Source organism: Rhincodon typus, chromosome 19 (assembly GCF_021869965.1).
Source record: "Rhincodon typus isolate 14 chromosome 19, sRhiTyp1.1, whole genome shotgun sequence".
NCBI classification, from domain to species: Eukaryota; Metazoa; Chordata; class Chondrichthyes; order Orectolobiformes; family Rhincodontidae; genus Rhincodon; species Rhincodon typus.
The window spans coordinates 12,188,085-12,212,355 of record NC_063350.1 but is presented as its reverse complement, the minus strand read 5'-3'; the positions used below and the strand labels follow the sequence as shown (position 1 = coordinate 12,212,355).

The 24,271-nt window shown below is 42.7% G+C and overlaps 1 protein-coding gene across 1 annotated transcript in view; it reads left to right on the top strand.

The window, feature by feature from the left end:
* Positions 1 to 24,271, top strand: part of LOC109939029 (phospholipase C, gamma 1) — a 149,389-nt gene that overhangs the window by 26,723 nt on the left and 98,395 nt on the right. Inside the window, exons 2-3 of the mRNA XM_048608540.1 lie at positions 19,457 to 19,621; positions 20,706 to 20,799. Of these exons, the coding sequence (XP_048464497.1) occupies positions 19,457 to 19,621; positions 20,706 to 20,799 (259 nt within the window). The remainder of the gene's footprint in view (positions 1 to 19,456; positions 19,622 to 20,705; positions 20,800 to 24,271) is intronic.

The window sequence follows — 24,271 nt, the reverse complement described above, 5'->3', positions numbered from 1 at the left end:
AAGAGAAACTATCAGAAACTGTGTTCTTAGAAACCTAATTCTTGGGGAGGGAGTAACCACTGTGTGAATCTGCTTGGAACGGAAATGAAGCATTGCAAGGTTTGGAGATGAGATGAGACCTTTTGGCTCTTCTTTTTTCCTACCAATTTGTTGACTGACAGAGCAGTTTTCCCTAAATGCGCTCCCATTTCCCTCCTGAATAATTGGGACCTTTTTATAACTCCATTTTTAAAAAAATCCCCTGAAAAATTGATCAAATTAAATAAACTGCCAAATGTAGAGCTAATCATCAAGCTCCTTGAGTGGATTCTGATTTGCTGAGTCGGTTCATCTCCGATAGGATAGAACCTGGTTCTGACCTTTTGACTTGGGTGCTTCTGACTCATGGAGGAAGGGGTAAACTGAATTTTGATCCTTATTACTATTGAACATCTTCCAGAACGGGTCAAGTGAGGACCCAAGGGGACAGGCTCACTGTTGTCAAATGAAAAAGCTTATTGCCACTGACTGTCTGGAGAGTGGGAACTCTGATGTACTTTTCAAAGTTACGCTGCATTCTTTGAGGGGAGAAATCTAACATTCTCTTCCTCAGTGTATGGGTTTTCTACCCAACCATTCCTCCCATCTCCCCCCAGACAGTAAGGTTTACTGGTGGGTTTATCACACTTTTTTTTTTTGAGTTTTGTCCTCCACATAGATCTGTGTGGAACCAGGTCATTCAGCCCATCAAATCCACACCAACGCTCTGACGACCATCCCACCCAGACCCATCCCCTACCCTATCCCACAACCCTGCTTTTCCAATGGCTGCCTTACCTAGCCTGCACATCCATGGACACTATGGGCAATTTAGTGTGGCCAATCCACCTAGCCTGCACATCTTTTGGACTGTGGGAGGAAACCCGTGCAGACACGGGGAGAATGTCTCTGCAGGGTTTGCACAGCCACCCAAGTGTGGAATCGAACCTGGTTCCCCGGCACTATGAGGCAGCAGTGCTAACCACTGATCCACAGTGCCATCCCTGGATATCAATGAGAAGAAAATTCTAACTGATGTACCCACTCCTCCTGCCTGGGTGGTTGTGGCTAATTGTAGCATTGTTATCATTGCAAGTTTTAGCCCAACTGTTGCAGTACACTAATAAATTCTAGGTTTGGTGTCAAATTGTCCTCTCAAAGAAAAACTCCTAGTCAATCACCACACCAGTGTTTGTGTATCGTGGGACACCTTGAACAGAAGATATCTTGAGTTGTTTTTCAACTGCAGATGAACTGAGGTTGGGGTGTAGTGGGAGGGTCTAAATATCAATCTTGGTGTGGAGTCGATATGACGGTTGGCAGTTAAGCTTGTGGTCAAATAGGTCTCCAGGATTCTATATATTTACCCATAGAATGTGGGCGTCGCTGGATGGGCCAGAATTTCTTGCCCATCCCTCGTTGCCCTTGAGAAGGTGGTGGTGAGCTGCTGCCTTGAACTGTAGCACTCCGTGCGCTGTAGGTTGACCCACAGTGGCACGAGGGAGGGAATTTCAGGATTTTGTCCCAACAAAGCTGTAGGAATGGCAGTATATTCCTGCGTCAGGATGTTGAATGACTGAAAGCGTTGAGTGAAAGGTTTCAGAAGCCAGGCTCAGCTTCGAACACCAGTAGAGGGAGTGAAATTGGGATTCATGGAGAGGCCAAAAGAACGTGACCAATCCTCTTGTAATGAATTTCGAGGGGAACCCTCTTTGAACCTTCTTAATTCCTATCTGAAAGTTACTATCTCTCCTAAACTGCAGACCTTTAATTTGTTGCTAAGTTCGCAATTCAGTTTAGATCTGATAGAATGGCTGGTGTAGGGGAATTGGAAAAAAAAGTCATGTCCGCCTGACACGTACTTTCTTTCTGAGATAAGAGGTAAGGCATATGGTTGGTGTGGAGCAGATGGAATCTACTTGTTTACTCGTAGCTTTACAATGACGTTGTCACTGAGCACCGAAGTGGTACAATGTACCATTCTCTAACACAAACAAAGCTTGGCGTGATGAGCTCAATGAGGGTGGGGTGGAGTTTAGGGAATATTGTTTATCCTTTGTCAGGGCCTTTTCTTTCTCCCTAGTACTTTTAGGTTGAATCTATGCTTTGGGTTTCTGTGCTGGGTGGTACTGTTTTTGTAGAATGGAGTTTTGAAGAACAGATCCTCTCCTAAGAATGCAAGAAATATTAGACGGACTAATCCATTTTGTCCTGTTGAACCTGCTGTGCCATCCAACAAGATCATGGCTCATCTTTTACCTTAACTCCATTCTTTTGCACAATTCCCTTAATTAAGTCTTTCCTAACCTCATTATTGCATATACTAAATAACTGAGCAGGAGCAGCTCTTGGGGAATCGAGAATTCCAAATATTTGCAATGCTTTTAAGATTAGTGGAGATAATAAGTAATGGACAACAGCCTGAACCTAATGCTGTGAGAGTGGAATGGGCACTGTACCTTTTAAGAATGCGGTGAACTTGAGCTGTCACCTTGGAAGTGAGTCATTATGAGGAGGCAAACCCTGCCCTGTTACATACAGTTTTTAGGGCCCAAGGGATCAAAGGGGATGAGGACAAAGTGGGAATAGGCGACTGAGTTGGATGAGCGGCCATGACCATATAGAATGGCAGAGCAAGCTCAAGGCGCCAAATGGCCTACTTGTGCTCCGTTTTACTGTTTTTCCCTTTATGGTGAATTTGATCCTGACCTTTGGAGACAGGGTTGTAAGCAACATTCCTGTAATTTTCCTGCCAGCTGTGTGGGCCTCTGAGGTAGCAGCTTCCAGAACTAGAGATCAATGCCACAATTGGCATACCAACGGCTGCCCGTGTATGGAGCCATGCAGCTTAGAGGAAACGTTCGTTGTAAGGGTCAGGTGTGACATCTGTATGATGCAACCATACTGAAGCATGGAAAAATAGAGAAGATCTTTGCTTAAGAGCACACCTCTCTCAGTATTAATTTACCTGCTGCTTCAAATTAAGAAGGCTTGTAAGAGATATTCCCTAAGGTAGACCTTTTTCTTAATGACTCCTATCAAAGTCTCCAATATTTAAATGTGCTGTGAGCACTCTGCTTGTGGTAATAGTTTCCCCACTTAAATTGTGTTTTACCTGTTTTGGTCACTTGTAGAAACCGCAGTCCTAATAATGTGTCTGTGGTGTTGTGTTTTTGCATATTATAATGATTAACAAATGTATTAACTGTTAATGAGAGTGCTTTATGGACAGTGTGAATTGCCAAGCATGTGGAATCTGGGGTGAGTCAAACACCAGAATTTTGTGCAGATGTTTGCTGTTGTATCTTGCATTTGTTAGCTAAAATTAACGCAATTAGAATCCTTTGCTCTCAACTCCCACTCACCTCCAACTCTCCTGTGGCATCTCTTTTATTCTCAGGCCTGTCCCACTCTCATAAAATCATAGAATCCCTACAGTGTGGAAGCAGGCCATTTGGCCCATCGAGTCCACACTGTGACCATCTGAAGAGCATCCCACCCACCCCGTGGCCCAGCATTTTCCCATGGCTAATCCACCTAGCCTGCACACTCCTGGACATTAAGGGCAATTTTGCATGGCACAACTTTAGACTGTGGGAAGAAACCAGAGCACCCAAAGGAAACCCACAGAGAGATGGGGGGAAATGTGCAAACTCCATGCAGGCAGTTGCCCGAGGCTGGAATCAAACCCGCGTCCTTGACTCTGTTTGGCTAACCACTGAGCCACCGTGCTTCCATTTTCTCAGCACTACTGGCTAACTATAGCAAGGACCCTTGGTGGGAGGTGAGGGGGCGTGGGAATAGGTATTTTCTGCATTCAGTATGCATGGGAGATGATACCAGCTGGAGGAGTTCCAAGAGGAGTGAAGCCAGTCTTATGCTAGCAGATTCAGGTAGTGGTGGAGTGTGGAGGGGCAAGTTATAGGTTGACGAGAGAAAGAGCAGCAACAGGTAAGAGTAGGAACTGTGTTCATGAGAAGAAGAGAAGTGGGACGAGGAAAGGGAAAAGTACAGCGCAACAGGAAAACAAAATGATTAGCAAGGGAATGGGCATGAAGACAGTGAAAATTGGGAGTAGTGCTCTTGTGGTGCAGTGGTAGTGACCCTATCTCTGAACCAGCAGGCCTTGGTTCACATCCCACCTGCTCCAGAGGCATGTAATAACATCTCTCAACAAGTTGATTAGAAAAATAGATTAACTTTTCTTAAAACATTTAAGATGTGTTAGGGGTCCTCTTGTGGCACAGTGGTAATGTACCTGCCTCTGGACTAGGAGGCTGGGGTTCAGGTACCACCTATCCTAAAGGTGTGTAATAACATCTCTGATTAGAAAAATAGATTAAATGGAAAAAAAAGTGTTGTTAGGGCCCCTCTTGTGGCACAGTGGTACTGTCCATACCGTTGGACCAGGGGGTCTAGATTCAAATTACACTGCTCCAGAGGTTGATTTAAAATAACTGAAATATCGTGCACACCTCTCCAGCATGTGGGACTTGAAGCCAGATCTTTCTGGTACATAGAATAGGCACGACTAATTATATTTCTCATAGATATGTAAATGTGACTTGCATTGGAAACTCCAAACTCAAGTGTATTGACTTAAATCTGTTAGCTCATGAGATCTCTGCTGCTTTTGTGATCCTGCCGCATTGTTTGTTGTTCAGGATGTCGTTGTCAGACCAAAAGGCCTCTGTGCAGTAAGTAAATTGACCCTAAGCATCCGTTTGGAGCTGGGGTGGTAGAATAACTTGTGAATGGTGCAGCAGAGAGAGATAAAAAGAGGAGTAAAGTCAATGTAGGCTTCACAGCTATGAAGTCTTTAAACTATTCACACTGGTTTTCAGGGCTCCTGTGTAATTTTTCTGTGTGGTGACTCAGTTTTGTTGAATGCCGCACAATGCTTGTTTTGGCTGTGCAAGCATTTCAAAAACCCAAATGATCAAGTCGAAACACTTACCAGCTCCAATCTCTCTCACGCCCTGTGGAGCTGGTTACAGAACAACAGCAAGAGAATCCTGGGAGTGGATCTTCCAGCTGCTATGTGTGTGGCTGTGGCAAGGTTTGGCAACTCTGGATGTATTCCTGGAGTTTCCATCACTTGACCTCTGGACCACACAGTCCTGCCTTTGGTCACCCAGCAAGTCCATCCCCACGGTGTGACATCTATGAAACAGACTTGTACTTATTCACAAGTTGATACAGTGGATGCAGTCTATATGGATGTTAAGAAAGCATTTGGCCACATAAAAGCTGGTCAACAACATTTAGGATCATGCAACAAGAGGGTCACTGTTAGCTTGAAAGAAACAATTGGCTTAAGGACCGAATAGTACTCACGGTGCTGATTTTGAAGTTCGATGGACCTAGGTTCCCCGAGGGTTAGTGTTCGGTCTACTTTTTTTAGTGTTTGTTGAAATACAGAGTAAAATTTCAAACTTTGCCAATAATACCAAACTTGAAGGTGTGGCAAGCAGTGAGGATGGTGTTGCTCCACTGCAACAGTACATAGGCTAAGAGAATGAGCAGACAAGTGACAAATGCAATTTAAGAAGAAGTGTGAGGTGATGTATTTTTGGCAGAAGGGAAAGGGAGTGCGATGAAATACACTTTGGCACTGTTCTAAAGAGGGCCTACCAACAAAGGGACCCGGACATTCATGTGCATATATCTTTGAAATTCACAGAACATGCTGAGAGAGAAGATAACTAAACTTATACAACCTTGGGTTTCGGAAATTGAGGTCTCGAATACAAAAGTAAGTAGGTTCTACAGAGCTTTTAAAAAAACTTTGTTTGAAGCATGGCTGGAGTATTGATCACATTCGGTTCTGGTCCCCACACTTAGAGAAGAATGTGGGGGTGTTTAAGCAGGTGCAGAAGAGATTTGCCAGTTAGTTTCAGAGGGATGAAACATAAAAAGTTAGGTTGGAGTCAGGGAGATTGAGAGAAGATTCAAATGAAGCATACAAGTCTATGATAGTTTTAGATAAAGTAGGCAAAGAAATGATTTCCAGTATTTGATGATACAAAGACAAGGGATACCAATTTCAACTCTTTGCATAAGGTTTGCATGGGGGTATATGAGAACTAATTATTTTACAGAGTCGCAATAACCTGGAACTTGCTGTTCACGACGATGGTGGAAGCAAAGGTGATCAATAGCTTCAAAAGGAAATTATCGAGTCACAGAGTTATGCAGCACGGAAACAGACCCTTCGGTCCAACTCATTCATGCCAACTAGCTATCGTAAACTGGTCTAGCCCTATTTGCCACCCATCCAGATGTCATTTAAATGCTGTACTTCCACTTCCGCCACCGCCTCTGGCACCTCATTCCATGCACACACTATCCTCTGGTGGAAAAAGTTACCCTTCTGGCCCCTTTTAAATCTTACCCCTCTAACCTTAAACCTATGCCGTCTAATTTCAGACTCCCCTAACCTGGGAAAAAGGCCTTGGCTATTCACCCTATCGATGCGCCTCATGATTTTATAAACCACTGTAAGGTCAGCCCTCCAATTCCCACGTTCCAGGGAAAAACACCCAGCCTATTCAGCCTCTCCGTATACCTCAAGCCAGATAGGATGGGCATTAGACAGAGATAAACTTGAAGGGCTATGATTATAGCACAAGAGTGAATGGATCTGATGGGCCTGCTCCACAGAGAGCTGACGTGGACTTGATGGGTTGAGTGGCTTTCTTTGTAATGATTCTGGAAGACTTTTGATTGCCTTTTTGCACATCTCCAGTGTTTTTAGAACTAATAAAGATTGCACTTCTGTTTTTAAAAAAAAAAAAAAAAAATTCTTTTATTTCTCCTGGCTGTTATCAGCCACAGCCTCCTAGAAATTAATCTTAAATCCTTGACGCTGCAAGACAGTCCTGCAAGGTTGGCAGCTGTGACTGTAGTGTTGCACTTGACATGATGCATGCTAACGTAAAGGAAGGGATTGAAGAGAAATTATCCTAACGTCATGCAGAGCCAAGCACCATGAGAGACTCACCACCTTCTACCCTTGGTTGAATTAGACATGCACACGAGCTGCCACCATTGAGGTTCTTTAATGAAGCAGAGATAGATTTAGGTGGGATTCTTCTCTCTTGTTGCTGCTGTGTAATAAGGTGTGCGTTCAAGCATTGGGAGAAAGGTGAATTGAACTGGGTGGTAATTATTCTCGTTGTTACATTGCCCTCCAACATTTACTGTCCAGGCTCACCTGAGCTACACCAAGGAGCAGTCAGCAGTCACTGGGCCTGTAACTCTGGTAATAACCAGAAGAGTTAAACTGGAAAAATAAAAGTACTTTCAAGCTTGACCTTATTGTGACTCAAGCAGTATAATGGAAGTACTTTCTTCTAAGGTATTCTTTCAGAGGAGAATCACGACAGTTATTCACAAAACACTAGCAACCTTGCAGTCCAGCTACTGAGTGAGGGACACATGAGACCAAATTCCCTTGGTCAGCCTTACTAATCATTCTCATTTTATCTCTGCTGTTGCTTCATGATGCTGGTGTCATAGAACATGGATTGATTATTACGCCTGTGACTTGTGCTAAGCTGAGACATGGGTGCTGTTTCTTGAACTAGAAAGTCCAAACTTTAGGAAGTTCCTGAATGACGTGCGGTTTGAACAGGTTAATACATTGACTAGGGAAGGGCTGAAAGCTGTGGTGTCCACCTAAACATTCTACAAATTCCCTGGCCTGGTACAAATGCATGTGGGAGAAGGAGGCACGGTTGGTATGCATTATAATGTTCTGATCTGCCATACTGTTATTGCCCACATCTTAAATCCGGAACTTTAAAGTTCAGAAGATTCGTTGCTTCCTTTCCTGGTTTTCTTCTGCATAGGATTCAATTGTTAAAACTTCTGCATAGCCAGCTGTTACAATCTGGAATGTGTTAGCTGTAATTACAGTGCCAGCAGATTCAACAGTAACTTTCAAAAGGGAATTGGGTATTTACTTGAAACAAAAAAATTCAGAACTGTGAGGGATTTAGCAGAATTTTTGTTTGCAGCATATGCATTTTATATTTGCATGTAAATTCTGTTTCATCAATAGCTTCCCTTCTATCATAAGTTGAGAAGTTTGTTGGGAAGCTCGTTCATGGTTACACAGTCCGCAGTACCATTTGTGATTCCTCCTTCGTGCAGCAAATCCAGGACAACATTCAGACCTTTCCTGACTAGCAGCACATAACATTCACACCACAAGTGCCACAAGGCAGAGACCATCGCCAAAAACTAGACAATCTATATGGTGCACTTGCACCACAAGGACTGAAGCAGTTCAAGAAGACAGCTCACCAGCTTCTGAAGTGCAACTAGGGATGGGTCAACAACACTGAGCCTTTCTAAAAGTGCTCTTATTCCAAGCAAATTCTTTAAGTTGTCTGTCCATACAAAGCTACAAATGATCCCTTTTCAGATACTCGCTCATGCATTCACTTGTGATATGAGACATGTGAAGACTGCGAAGCTGCATTCGTTACGATTTAAGTAATTGGCCTCCAGTTATTTTCAGTCTATTGTGTCTGTAATTTTTGACTGACTTTAGAATTAATTATCCTGCTTGGGTCTTGTGACTTTGAATGTTGAAAGACTATACTTGTAGTTACTTGTCAGCCAATGTAATATTTCTTAATCCCCTTAATCGCACGGTAGTAGCAATTCTGTAACAGAGTGACGTTTGTAGACTTCACCCTGTTTCACCAAACTCTCCTGGCCTGAGTGGCATCGGATAAGAAATCTGAACCAGAGCAGTAGCAACATCTTAAAATCTGTGCATCACTGAGGTTAAGAGAAGATTCTCAAATAACAGACCTGGATCTATTAAAAAGTTTGGCATTCTATTTATCTGATCGCAAAGAATCCTGTTAGGTCAATTGCCATAAATCAAACTGTAATGACATTGACATAAGCAATAAATTAATTTCATAGAATATTTAATTTTGAGGGAAGACTCTCAGGCGCCAAATTATAGGAAAGATGTGACTGCATTGGAGAAGGTGCAGAAGCAGTTTACAAGAATGGTTCCAAGAATGAGAAACTTCAGTTATGAGGATCTTTGAAGAAGTTGGGATCATTCTCCATGGAGAGAAGAAGATTGAGAGGAGGTTTAGTGGAGGTTTTCAAAATTATGTATGGCCTGGACAGAGTAGATAGGGAGAAACTGTTCTTGCGCGTAAAAGAAAAAAGAACAAGAGGGCATAGATTTAAACTGATGTGCAAATGAAGCAAGGGTTTTAAGAAAAAAAAATCACTGAGAGTAGTTAGGGTTTGGAATACACTGCCTGAAAATATAGTGGAGGCAGGTTCAATTGAGGCATTCAGGAAATTAGAAATTGTGTGTTGGGTATGGGGAAAAGGCAGGGGACTGGCACTGGGTAATAGAACTAGTGCTGGCACAATGGACTGAATGGCATCCTTCTACACTGTAACAATTCTGTGATTCTGTGTTTGCATAGCACCTTTCTTCATTCAAAGCACTATTGCAAGCAAAGAAGTACTTGTGAAAGGTAGTCACCATTGTTACGTAGGATATAAGGCAGCCAATTCACACACAGCAAGTTCCCATACGTAGCTGTGGGCTCATGACCAGATAATTCATTTACTTGTTTTGGTCTTTGTCAAGGGGTGGATAATGCATAGGAGGGTGGGGAGAATTCACCTGATGGCTTTACAATAATACTGAGGGTTCCTCATGTCTACATGAGAGGGCAGATGAGCTTTTGTTTAAAATTTCATTGAACATAGAACAGTACAGCATAGTACAGGCCCTTCGGCCCACGATGTTGTGCCAACCCATTATCCTACTAAGATCAATCTACCCTGCATACCTTACATTTTACTATCCTCCATGTGCCTATCCAAGAGTCACTTAAAAGTCTCTAAAGAATTTCACTCCACTATCACTGCTGGCAGCGCATTCCACATGCCCACCACTCTCTGTGTAAAGAACCTACCTCTGACATCTCCCCTATACCTTCCTCCAATCACCTTAAAATTATGCCCCCTCGTAATAGTCATTTCCACCCTGGGAAACAGTCTCTGACTATCCACTCTATCTATGCCTCTCATCATCTTGTAAACCTCTAACAAGTCACCTCTCCTCCTCCTTCGCTCCAATGAAAAGACGGCATCACTGAGTGCTACTTTCTGTCAGCTTTTTACTGAGGTGTCAGCCTAGATATTGCACTCAAGCCTGTGAAGGGGACCTCGAGGCCTATAACCTTTTGAATTTGGGACACCAGTGCTACCCCCAGTGCCGTAGATGACGCTGGTTAGCCAAGCAGCCAAACCCATTTGCACTAAAGGAGCTGAATTTTTGCGCATAGTTTAAACCGAAGCAGAAAAGTAATGTTGTCATTTGTGGTTCCAAAGTTTTTTTTTAATTCATGTGCTGGCAACGACTTTGCTCATCTCTGGGCCTGACAGAGCAGAGAATTCTTTCCATCGGGAGTGTGCATGGAGCCTCACATATCAGTTAGAACTCTGTCTAAAGAGAGGACTTCCCTGCCAGAACGTTTGGAAATCCTTGTCTTTGACAAGCCTCGTATAATTTTTTGGAGCTACGAATGAGGCTGTTTTTGTTTGGAGCTACGAATGAGGCTGTTTTTGTGTCCTGGAGGCTTACACTGATGTTGAAAGCCCACTCGGTGTGATGCCCCTCTGATAAATTGGGTCCAGATGTGAGCAGGGAGCCTGAAGAGATCTGATTAACTGCCTGGCAGCCTTTAAATCAGAGCTTATTTTGTAAATTTGCCTGGTAAGTATCTGTATTCAGTACATCTTGAGGGGCTGACGTAAGGCAGATGAGGGGACTCTCTGCTTGCTGCATTCCAAGACACAGCCTCACAGTCATAGGAAGGGGCTCAAAATTTTCTTCATAAAAGATATTCCCTCCATTTCCCCTTCTATCAGTCACCCTGTGGTTTACCACCCATAGCCCTGTATGTCCTACACACTGTAGATTCTCCGGGCTTGCAGATGCTCCTAGTAATATCTCAGGGAAGCAGCATGAATCCATTTGGCCTGAATGTTCAGTGCTTGTTATTGGTGCAATTCGAGGAGTTTCAGAGAGGGTCAAGAATGAGTCAGCATTGTTTTAAAGTAATTGGAAAAATAAACAGATGTGATGGAGGTGAAAACTTGTTCACGCAGCAAGTAATTAGGATCTGGAATGTGCTACCTGGAAGTATGGTCGATGCAGATTCCATCGAGGCATTCAACAGGGCAGTAAATGATAATTTGAACAGAAACAATGGCAGGGTTAAGAGGAAAAGGCGAGGGAATGGTGCTAAGTCTATATGCTCGTTCAGAGGGCCAGCATTGACTTGATGTAATGGACTAAATGGCTGCCTTCTGCACTTGAATGATTCTGTAAGTTATACTCATCATACCTTCTCCTTCAGTTATGTATTGAAAGCACTTGCACCATTTATTACAATCGCCAACCTGCATACCATCCTGCCTTTCCACAGACAATTGCCTAGAAACAAGCAAATTACTGAAGAAGGGTCTAGGCCCGAAACGTCAACCTTTCTGCTCCTCTGATGCTGCTTGGCCTGCTGTGTTCATCCAGCTCTGCACCTTGTTATCTCAAATTGCACCATTAGTTGTTACCAACTACCATTACAAATGGGTCACTTAAAATGTGCTGCCTCTTGTGCAGTTCAGCACTAACCTTTAAAATCTGTTTTTTTATTTGTGACTATATCCAGTCAGCATCTCACTCTGCAACATAAATAGCTAAATATTAGAACCACAAAACATAAATAGCAAAGGGCAGCCTGATTTCTCATTAAATCTTCTGATTAAAGCTGTCTGCAATCACTGCTGTCTCCTCATTTGAAAGAAGTCCATGTATTTTAATAGCTCCTTTCACAACCACCAGATGTCCCAAAACTTACTAATGAAGGACTAGTTTGAAGTCGAGCTAACATTGTATTGTAGGAAATAATCTAGCAAATCTGCGCACAGCAAGCTCCCAAAAACAACAATGTGATAATGACCAGACGATCTGATTTTGCGATAGGAGATAATAGGATTAATAAGAGACACATATTGACTAAGACACTGGGGATAACTCTCCTGCCCTTCTTTGGATGAGTGCCTGAAGAGTTTTTGGAGGTTGACCTGAAAGCACAGTTGGGAGCTCAGTTTAACATCTCATCCAAAAGAAATCGGCTCTGATACCCTTAAGCACTAGAGTGTCAGATCTGATTTCTTACATTCAAGATCTGGAGTGAGACTTGAACCAACAACCTTCTGGATCAAAGAGATGAAGGTGCTACTTAGTAAACCACAGCTGATACCTATTGCTGCCAGGAGTACAGAGTGCTAATGGGAAGGGAGGTGATGACCAAGTGGTTTTATTGCTGGACTTTCTCTAGTAGTCCCTCTACCTCTGAGCCAGAAGGACCAGTTTCAAGTCAAACCTAATGTCTGAACAGGTTGATTAGAAAATATCCAGAGAGCTGATGTGGAGGGCTCTTGTAGTGCAGTGGAAGTGTCTCTACCTTTGGACCAGGAGATCTGGCTTCAAGTTGCACTTGCGCCAGGGGCATGTAGCAGCATCTCTGAACAGGTTGGTTAGGGAAGTATCTCGAGAGCTAATGGAGATCTGCACCTACTTTCATTTTGTCTGCATTTGAGGTGAGCTGGGCTACCACTGCTGCAGGGTCTTGGCTCGCTCAGAGGAGTTTTGTGGTGGATTGGGTAGCATTCCAAACATTGAGGAAGGGAGAAACTCCAGGGTCAAGTTGCCTACTTCAGAGCCATGTCACAGCTGATTTGCATTAGCATAGCCTGCCCCTATACGTGGTGGGGTCTTTAAGAACTTTGTCAGATAATCCTATGCCTTGCTTTCTTCCATCAGCCTTGCTGTTATTGAAGAACTGTTGGTCATTTGTTGGACAAAACCTTCTCTCCTGTTTAGTGTGCAAGTCTCTTTAGTCTATTTTTAGGCAAATATATTCTTTGTATATATATGTTTGAACTGTGCTTCAGTGGTTTTGTGGCAGAGAATTCTGCTTTCTAACCATGATCTATATAAATACTTCTTTTCTTTCACTTAAGGTTCCTTTTAATTCATTTCTGTGGTCATCTGAGATTTGCGCCATCTTGCACTCTTGCTGTTGTGTCGTAGATTGCTGGGCACCCGTTTCCTCTCAGGCCTTTTTCAGCTGTGTCCCAGCACATACCGAAGAGGCGAAGGCCTTACGGGAGGAGGTTATGTTTCTGGGGAGAAATCTGGCAAAATTTCAGAGGTGCTGGCTTGTCAGCTGACCCCAGCAGTAGTGGAACAAAGCGGCCTCTGTTCTCCAAGCGCAGACATCTGCTGAGACCAGATCCCTGGCAGCCAGAGCTGTCAATGCAGAGCCTGCAGTGGATGTTAATTCATTCCTCCTGTGAATTAGGCATCCCCTTACAGCTAGGGTACCCCCTCCCCCCGCCCCAGCCAATACACAAGCCAGCTGAATGTTGGAGGATATCCCCACCCAGAGCAGTCCGGCTAAAAGAGAGATGTCCGATTCAGCTCATGCTTTTCCTTGCAGATTCTAGCATCTGCAGTAATTTGCTTGTAATTCTCCTTGCACAGCTCATATTATGTGCTTCCCCAGTTGAGAACAATTGCACTGCGCAATCTGAACCATGCCAGACCTCCTTCATCATTTTGATCCAAACATTGTTTGCATGCACTGCTGCTTTTCAATCTCTCAGTCACAGCCCAATGAGTAGCACCCTTGCCTCTGAGTCAGAGCATTGTGACTTTAAGTCCAAATCCAGGATCTCGAGTTTATAATCTAGGCTGACACTTCTATGCAGTGCTGAGGGAGCACTTAGGGCGGTACGATGGCTCAGTGGTTAGCACTGCAGCCTCACAGCGCCAGGGACCCTGTTTCAATTCCAACCTCGCGCAACTGTCTGTGTGGAGTTTGCATATTCTCCCCGTGTCTGCGTGGGTTTCCTCTGGGTGCTCCGGTTTCCTCCCACAGTCCAAAGATGTGTAGGCTAGGTGGATTGGCCATGCTGAATTGCCAGTTGTGTTCAGGGATGTGTAGATTAGGGGGATGGGTCTGGGTGGGATGCTCCAAGGGTTGTTGTGGACTTGTTGGGCCGAAGGGCCTGCTTCCACACTGTAGGGATTCTATGATACTGCACTGTCAGACAAGCCTTGTCTGTCAATTGGCTTGATGTAATAGACTCAATGGCATATTTCAAAGGAAAAATAAGGAGCATTTCACCCTGGCATCCTAGCTAATCTTTATCCCTTAACCAACATCATTAAAAATAGATGACCTAGTCATGATGTCGTTGCTGTTTATGGGAAACTGCTGTTCACAAATTGGCTGCTACCTTTTCAGCATTGCCGCAACATGTCAATACTACTTCATTGACTGTAAAGTGCTTTGGAATACCCCACAGTCATGAAAGGTGCTATATAAATTTCTTTCAGATTATGCTGGTACATAAGAACATGGAATAGAAATTCAACCCGTTGAGCCTGTTTCATGTTTCATTTAGATCATAAGCTGATCCATATTTTACCTTCGTCAACCTACCTTAGTTCTATAATCTTTAATACCTTGGTCTTGCAAAATATTACCAACCCATTTTTCTGGGTGAACTATTTATTGAATTTTAACTATATTGAACTGTTACCCCACTCCCAGGGCTGTACTAACTACCCTTAATTTCTTGAGTCAACCATAGATTTTAAAACCCACATGGGGCACATTTCAGGAGTGTGAAGGATCACCCTCCAGTGGCTAATCTTACTCGAGAAGTTCAACGCCATTCAGAGCAATGAAGCCCATTGAATTAGCCCCAACTCATCCACTACCTTCAGTATTCACTCCCAGCACGTTGTAGCTGCATTGGGAATCATGTACAAAATGCACAGTGACAACTTGTCAAGATTTCTTCAACAATCTTCTAGACTCATGCTTCTGTGCTATAGAGATAATAAGTGCACCAAGTTTGCCTGTAAGCTACAAGCCATTTGAACTGGAAATATATCGCCTTTCCTTCACTGTCACGGGGTCAAAATCTTGGAACGTGCTCTCTAACAACTCTGTGGGCGTACATACACCAGAAGGAACTTGCAGCTGCCTTCTTGACAGCATTTGGAATGGGCAATCCTGCAAATAAATGATTAAAAAGAAAATTTCACAACCTTACAGTTGATAAAGCCTAGCTGTGGTTGCCAGTGTCTTAAGGTGGTGATCCTTAAGGTCTGAGTGATTATGATTTATCAGCTTATGATATTGATCTGAGCTCCCTAATGTAATGTTGCAAAGTGCTAAGTTCAAACTTTTAGATAAGATCTTCCTGATAGTTGACGTTGATATCTTTACACTTTTTTTGTTTGTTAATTATTCCACCAGTCAACTTCATTTAAAAAGGAAGGATAATCTCATAGGGTTAATTTTTGGTCAAATTAATCTCCCACTTTAGTATTGAAAATGATCATCTTTTAACTAAAAATTGCCTTGTTATTTTTAATGAATTTTCCTCATGTCAAAGGTTACCCTTCAAGAAATCTGTGTTCCTTCAAATCTGACCTCTTGCGTATCGCCCATGTGTTATTTGTATATTGGTTGAGTTCACTTGTGAGTGGATGATTGGCATGAACTTGTGCTCCTATAAATCTGGGTTCAATTCCCATCTCAGATGTGATGACCACAGATTATGTTATTAATAAAAATAATTCTAAATAGGAACAGACTGAAATGGCAGATGTTTGGTGAGGAGGTATACGTTGTTCAAATGTGTCATTGTAAATAAAATTTTACGAAAGATGTAAAGATTAGGCTCTAGTTCTATCCTTCCTGACGATCTGGAATACAACACTTGGCTCCACCGCTGGTGGGGGGCTGTGTCTTTGGAATTTGGAATTCTCTGAATTTTTTCCTAAATCTCTTGCGTACTCCACCCCTAGTTCCCTCATCCCTTAACACGTAATTCTTTTTCGTATCTGTTGACCCAGTGTCAATTCTAGTCAGATGAGGTTCCTTGGGAATTTTTGCTACATTAAAAGTGCTATATCAATGCAGGTTATTTTTAATGTGTAGTTGTCTTTGATTAGAAACACAATCTTGAAACAACTTGGTAACAGAAAGCAGGGAGGAGAGGGATGAGGGAAGCAGATGGGATGCGCATAATGCAGGACTGGGTTTAAATGAAACTCAGTGCCTGGACATAGTAATGCAGACTGAAAATTGATGGCTTCAACATAACTCCAGATGAGAGAGGTTATTCAATCCACCTTAACACCTCCATCCTCTTAACTAACCCATGGTAAAATCTGAAATTTCCTTCTTCACTAATCTTTTCCCCGATTTTACCAGCCATTCCAAAAAAGGACAAAGTTGGTAGGATTTGAGGGTTCAGCCATCAACCTGAACGACTGTGATTTTTGCGTTGCCTGGCCTCAACAGCCCTGCCCCTTAGCTGCATTGTCACTGACTTAACTCGATCAGTCACCCTGTTTGTTCAATCTCAATCAGGCACCTTCTGACATAAAGAAAGAATGAATTTACAAAGAAGAAATAAATGACGTATGGGATTTTTTTGCAAAGATACCATGCAAGCTAACGTTATACAAGTGTTCGTGTGTTAGGAGAGTACATGGGGATATAAATCAAATCTTGGGATGTTGAATGACGTTTTTAACCCTGACTCTCACCTCGTCTCACAATAGCTCAACTTTGGTTTTTCTTCGTGTTTTCGGAGATTTCCTAGAGGTGATTGGAACAGTGTGGAGCATGCTTTAAATCCAGTTTTCCACCTGAATGGAATGATTTCTATTTAAGGCAATGTTTTAAACAGTGATTCAGTGGTAGCCTCTGAGTCAGGAAGTTGTAGGCTTAGCTCCCACTCCTGAACAATGCTGAGGTTGTGCCACATAGTCAGAGACACCATCCATCTGGTACAATGTTAACCCTGTCTTTAATGGAGCTATAAGATATTGTGGCACTATTTTAAAGAAGAGTGGAAATATTCTCCCCACTGTTTTAGCTATTGTATTTTCCATGAGACAGCATCACTCAATAAAAACAAGCTCATAGTTACCACATTGCAGTTTGTGGGATCTTGCTGTGCACAAACTGGCTGCTGCATTTCCTAATTACAGTAATGACGTGCCTAAGTGCTTCATTGTCGGCAGTATACTTTGGGAGTTGTGAAAAGCACCATGGAAATGGAATCCTTTCTTTCCTTTTTTTCTGCATTTTATCTTCTTTCTTTCTGAGATACTATAGCATCTTATATAAAGCCTTTAAAATAATGAAATGTCCCAAGACTCTTCTTACGACCGTTACAACGAACAATGACAAAATGTCGTGTAAGTGATATTAGGTCAGCTGACTAAACGTTTTATGTTTTAAGAAGTGCCTTAAAGTTAGAAAACAAGGTGAAGGGGGTTCCAAAACTTGGGGCTTGGGAGACTAGAGGCAGAATCACCAGTGGTGATAGGGATGCTGAAGCGGGCAGGATCACAGGAGCACGGATACCTCATGGGTTCATGGGCTGGAGGAGATTACAAAGATACGGAGGGACACAGCAACAGCGGGATTTGGAAGCAAGTCTGAGGAGTTTAAAATCCAGATTTTGCTCTTGAGGAGAGTGTAACGTGTGTAAGAGCAAGTGTAGGTTAATGACACGGCATGGTGCAGGAGGTGCAAGTTAAGATATGGGCAGTAAAGGTTTGGATGACCTCAAGTTTATGGAGGGTGAAATGTGAGAGAGCAGCCAAGTGTGGTTAAATCAAGTGAAGTCTGGAGGCAACAAAGGCATTGATGAGGGTTTCAGCAACTGATGAACTAGGATAGGGACGAAGATGGCCATGGAGGTGGAAATAGTTGGTCTGAGTAATGGCATGAATGTAGGGTTGAAAGTTCATCTCAGACTGTTGCCAGGGAGACAGATAGAGTCAACGTCTAGGGAATAGAGTTTGGAAGAGGGGATCGAACATAATAACATCGGTTTTCCCAACGTTTAATTGAAGAAAATTAAATGTTAGTTAAGTGGTCTGACAATGTAGCAACCGTGAGACAGTCAAGAGAAGTGGGAGAGCAGGGTTTCGACAGATAAATGTGAAAACTAGCACTGTACCTTCAGGTACTATTACAAAATGACAGCGTGTAGAGGAGAAACAGGAGGGGGCGAAGGAGACACCAGTGGTAATGGTAGTGGGGTAGGAAGCGAAGTCAGCACAAATGACTTTCTGGCTCCAATTAACGAAACAAAAAATGGAAGCAGGTGGGAGCAGTCCCATAAAGGTGGACTGCAGTGTTGAGGCTTTGGAGGAAGAGGTGGTCCTCATGGACAAGATGAGCTCTCGGACTGCACGAGGAGAGATAGGAGCAAAAGTGTAGAAAGATGTGAGTTCAGGACCAGGATAGGGGTGTATATTGGTGGATGTTTAGCCAACTGTGATAGTGCAAGGAAGGAATGTGCCAGAGGCAACTCTTTAATGACAAAGCAGTCCTCGTATGTAGTGGGCACGAGGATAGAAGGAAGATTCAAGAAGATAATTCACAATAGATAAAAAAAAGTTGGATGTTATCTTTCCATTCTAGGGTGATCCTAGAATAAAGAGCATTTTTTTTTATGAGAACAGGGCCCAGTGATGTTTGAAGAGGCTTAGCCAGATCTGGGCAATGAATGGCTAAAACAGTTGTCCACCATATCCTATCAAGTCTGCACTAGGGGGTGCAACCATGGTGTCTTGTGGCAGTATCAAAGGAGAGGTTGATTTCTCTTTATCATGTGCCTGTGGAGAGCCTTGAGATATGAGGAATGGCTCAGTGGTTAGCACTGCTCCTTCACGGCACCAGGGACCCAGGTTCAATTGCAGCCTCAAGTGACTATCTGTGTGGAGTTTGCACATTTCTCCCCGTGTCTGCATGGGTTTCCTCCAGATAGTCTGGTTAGGTGGATTGGTCGTGCTAAATTGCCCGTAGCATCTGGGGATGTGCAAGCTAGGTGGATTAGCCATAGTAAATAAGGGCTTACAGGGATAGGGTGCTCTTTAGAGAGTCAGTGTGGGCTGAATGGCCTGTACCTGTACTGTATTGTTTCCATGATTTCTATTACATGAAAGGCACTATATCAATGCAAGTTGTTATTGTTACTGTACATCGTTTCTTCTTTCCCATCCTCCACCTGTAGACCTCAATATTTCCTTATTAATATTGCCACTAAGCATTAACCCTGTTAAATTTTCAGCTTCACTATTGTATCCTCCCAGTGCCCTGCAAAAGTTGACCCAAATGAACAACTGTATCACTTCCTGAACCTAGGCACTCACAAACAGCCTGCTAACTGTGATTAGAATCTTTTAGTGCATAAACCAGGAATGTGTGGATGTACTTTGAAAAGGACAAAGAGCGCTCTTGATTTGATAAACCTTTTTCTTTTCTTCCAGTCGATATTCGGGAAATCAAAGAGATTCGTTCAGGAAGAAATTCCCGGGATTTTGAACGATACCAGGATGATGCCGCCAGGTCTGATATATCCCGGGCCGATTTAGCTCACTGTTTCGTCATTCTGTATGGAATGGAATTCCGGCTAAAAACTCTCAGTCTAGCAGGTAAATTCTAGAAGATTTGCAAAGTTCCTTACAGTTAGATAGATCCCGGATTGGTCATTCTTCCAGTTCAAAGTAGCACTACAAGTAATAGTAAGGGGAGGCAATGGCCTAGTGGTATTATCGCTGGACTGTTAACCCAGAGACTGGATAACATTCTGGGAACCTGGGTTCGAATCCTGCCGTGGCAGATGGTGGAATTTGAATTCAATAAAAATATCTGGAATTAAGAATCTGATAATGACCGTAAATCCATTGTCGATTGTTGGGAAAAACCCATCTGGTTCACTAATGTCCTTTAGGGAAGGAAACTGCCATCCTCACCTGGCCTGGCCTACATGTGACTCCAGACCCACAACAATTGCCCTCTGGGCAATTAGGGATGGGCAATAAATGCTGCCTAGCCAGTGACGGCCATCTTCCTGTTAACAAATAAAAAAGAAAGTTTTGGTTCAGAACCACCTACATTTTCATACTTGCTTTTTCATCCTCTTCATCTCATCTTGTGACCGTCACACAGCAATCAGTACTTGGCCTGATTCCGATCTTTATCTGACATTCTCTGCATTTGCCAGTTGATGGCTAAGGTCCGTAGAGGTGGCAGACATCACGAGAGAATTAGGTGAAGGGAACGCACTTGTAAACACATGTTCTCTCCTGTCTAATTGCCTTGGGACAGCAGAGCTTGGGAATTTGCCATCAATACACACCAGCTTCCTGAGTACAGTTTAGTACAAAGTTAATGGCACTTTTGGAAGACTGATGCAATATTCTCACAGGCCAAAAACTGCTCCTGAATGTTTTAAACAAGAATCAACAACATGCCACTGTTTATTAGTGCAGGTTTAAACTGATGTGGAAGGACAATTCTGTTCTAGTCAGCTAGCCAAGCAATCTGGCAATTGTAGTGTCGATATGAATGAATAATTCGCTGACTTATGTTCAGTCAAATTGCTTGATTGCATGCAGATGTTGGACTAATGGGACATTAGCGCCAGCATTAACTTTCAGGCTTCTATGCTCAGCCAGTTTTCGTGAATAGTATTGTTCTCCTTCTCACGCTCTCCTCTTGTCACGCTCTTCACAGCTACTTCCGAAGAAGAGATGAACATGTGGATAACGGGGCTGAACTGGCTTTTGACAGACACTATGAAATCGCCAACACCACTTCAGATAGAGAGGTAAAAGAAAAGAGCTGTTCCCTTGGATTGATATCATTTCGATGGGTTGTGTGTTTACAAGGGATGCCTAGAGTGTGTCATTGTCTCCGTATCTGGTTGATGAAGATACTCAAAACCATTGTATATACACAGCAGCTGGATTGTTCCTTCTTGGTACCATAAGTGTAGAGTTTTAAACCACAGAAGAAGGCCATTCAGCCCATTGTGTCTGTGACAGCCCTTCAAAAGAGCTGCTCAGTTATTTCCACTCTCCTAGTCTTTCCCTTTAAATGTGCACATTTATCCGTTTCAACTCTGTATCCAATTTCCTTTTGACAGTTACTATTGAATTTGTTACTGTTGAACTTGTTTCCTCTGTGCTTTCAGTGGGATGTATGTTCCAGAAAATCACTTTGTTCAGACAGTTAAAAATGTTTAGAAACAGCTCCCGGACCCCATTTCAATCCTATAACAGTCAGTCACATGTGCCTGCTGCCTGGACTCTTTCAAGCCATTTTGCAGGAGGGGCTGAGACGATTCACTCTCTGAATCTACACTGATATTGCAGCAATATGCATACCTTACAGGTGGAATGTAAAAATCCTTGAAAATAAGTGTTCACTGTTTTATTCAAAATCAATTCAAACAATCTGTAAATTCAATTTATTTTATATTTTCATTTTATTACTGTTATATTACTCTATTACTGTTACTACATAATATTGAAAACTCAGAATTTTTTGTCATAAAATTATAACGAACAGATTGAAATTTAGCTACCAATCACACAATAACAGGATCGCTATTTTGCAGCGATTAATATAATTCACATTCCATTTCTTTGGTATGGAAATCTTGGATTGTTACTTGTGGTTTTCCGAATTGCTTTTCTAATAATGGGACATAATGCAGAGACAAGTATAAGAAGTAGGGGCAGGAATAAGTAACGGGGGCCGTTGAACCTGCCTGGCCACACAATAATATTCTGTCTGATCTTTGACCACCTTTGAAGGACAAAGGCAGCAGGTTGCATGGGAGTTCCACTCTTCAAGCCACACTCCATCCTGACTCGGAACTACAACACTGTTCCTTCACCATCACTGCATCACAATCCTGGAACTCCCTTTCCAGCAGCATTGTTCTTGAATAAAACCGAGTGGCATGCATGGTGGCTCAATGGTTAGCACTGCTGCCTCACAGCGCCAGAGAACCAGGCTCAATTCCAGCCTCGGGCAACTGTCTGTGTGGAGTTTGCACATTCTCCCCGTGTCTGTGCCGTTTTCCTCTGGGTGCTCCAGTTTCATCCCACAGTCCAAAGATGTGAAGGTTAGGTGGATTGGCCATGCTAAATTGCCAAAAGTTTCCAGGGATGTGCAGGCTAGGTGGATTAGCCATGGGAAATGCAAGGTTACAGGGATGGGTCTGGGTGGGAGGCTCTTTGGAGGGTTGGTGTGGACACAATGGGCTGAATGACCTGCTTCCACACTGTTGGGATTCAATGATTTCAGAGATCAGTTAAGAGTCAAGCATATCGTTGTGGGTTTGCAGTTGCACGTAGACCAACTGGGTAATGACAGCAAAAGGTCCTTCCCTGAAGGACATTTGTGAACCAGATGGGTTTTGAAAGGCACAGCAACATTTGTATTATCCCCATTGCTAATACTAGTTTATTTAATTCATTGAATCTTAGTTCCTTAGCTGCTGCGCTGAGATTTAATCTTGTCTCTGGATCTTACCCTAGTCCTGGATTACAAGTCCAGTAATGTAATTATTATACCATCATGCCCTTTGGTATCAAATCCGTTAATATCATTTCCCAACAAAAAACACTATCAATCATAGTTCTGATCATTTTCACTGCACTTTCCAGCTAGAGTCAGCGGAAGACAACTTGATGCAAGAAACCTTGCAGATTTTTAACCATTTCCAGCCCACAGGTTTTTGACACTAGTTTTAACACTCTCTGAAGCAACTCTAGCTGAGGCCAACATGGCTGAGGGCTCAAAGATGGGACCCAATTTAACATAGAAAACTGTGTTCTTCGCTCCTCCTTCAGGAGAAATATTCTGAAGTTTCTGAAGAAGCTTTCAGTTTCTACCTGCTGAATTGTTCTAATCATTCTAAGCACTTCAGTCTTCAATCCTCAAGGGAATCCAAGCCAAGCTCCTGCAACCTGTTTTTATCGTTTAACCCTCCGAGTGACATTCAAGTAATACAGCAGTAGAATACAGCAGATGCTGGAAATCTGAAACAAAAATAGTCAATGCCGGAGGAACTCATTAGGTCTGGCAGCATCTGTGGGGAGAGAAACTGAGTTAAAGTTTTGATTCCTAATATGATTCTTCTTAAGAACTTTCTTTCAAGTAATGTGGCGATATTTTGCTTATAGTTTGGTTTCCATTATCAGAACATTATTTCCTCAATCAGGGTTTTGTCATGTAAACATTTGCTGCCACCACAGTATTGGAATCATTAGCAGAGTATTTGTAAGGGTTGGTTTGTACAAGTTTGGGCACATTTCCCAGGCTTTGAAGTAATGGCTCACTAATCTGCACAAGCTTGTGTTCACTTCCTGGGAGATCTGCAGCTGCCAGTATAAACTTGTACAGATTTCCTGTCGTACCATCAATGCTAACTTAATCCACTCACACAACGAGAAGGAAACCGAGTTACTTTGCATGAGAAACATTTGTGTGATTTTGTTGGCATCTTGTAAAGATTGCAAGAGAGAATGTTTGCAAAGGTGATATCTTAATTTTTTTGCAACATGACTGCTGGTAATCACCTATTGTAATCAACAGAGCATTGGTTAAAAATGTGTGTGAGATGAATTATATTTGTGAATTTCATTCCAGCTCCTGGCAGATGTTAATTCACGAGTGAATGTTCTGTTTGTGAAAGGGAGGTGGTGTAGGGTAGGACTGGAGCCAGTCTATGCACACTTTAATAAGCATTCATTTTATTATTGAAAACATTCACCTCTCACTCAACAACTATGTTTCACTGTAATTCTATTTGTTGGGCCTCAAGTAGATCCCCAGTTATTGTCCATCACCTGCATATAATCCAATTAATTTAACAGTGACAACGAATGACACTAAACTTGTCTGTACCTCACCAAAGTGCCACAGCTGGTGCAGAAAGTGGGAACAAAATATCTGTCCACTAGCACTCCTAATACTTGTGATTCTGAAAGCGAGTCCATGTGCAGCACTTAAATGAGAGTCTGGAGAAAAGGCAGAGGACCAATTTACTCCACCATAGAACAAAAGCAGAAAGTACTGGAGAAACTCAACAAGTCTGGAAACATCTTTGGTTTTATTTTCTTTGTTTGTATTTTACTGTTTTTGCCCCTCCATAAAATAAGAGAGGATGTTGATGGGTGTAATGATTGTAATCAGGTCAGCCAGGTGGATGTCATAGAATATAAACACCCTCATTGGGGCTGTTAAGCTGGTCCAATCAGGGAGCCCTGGCTGACAGATACAAACAG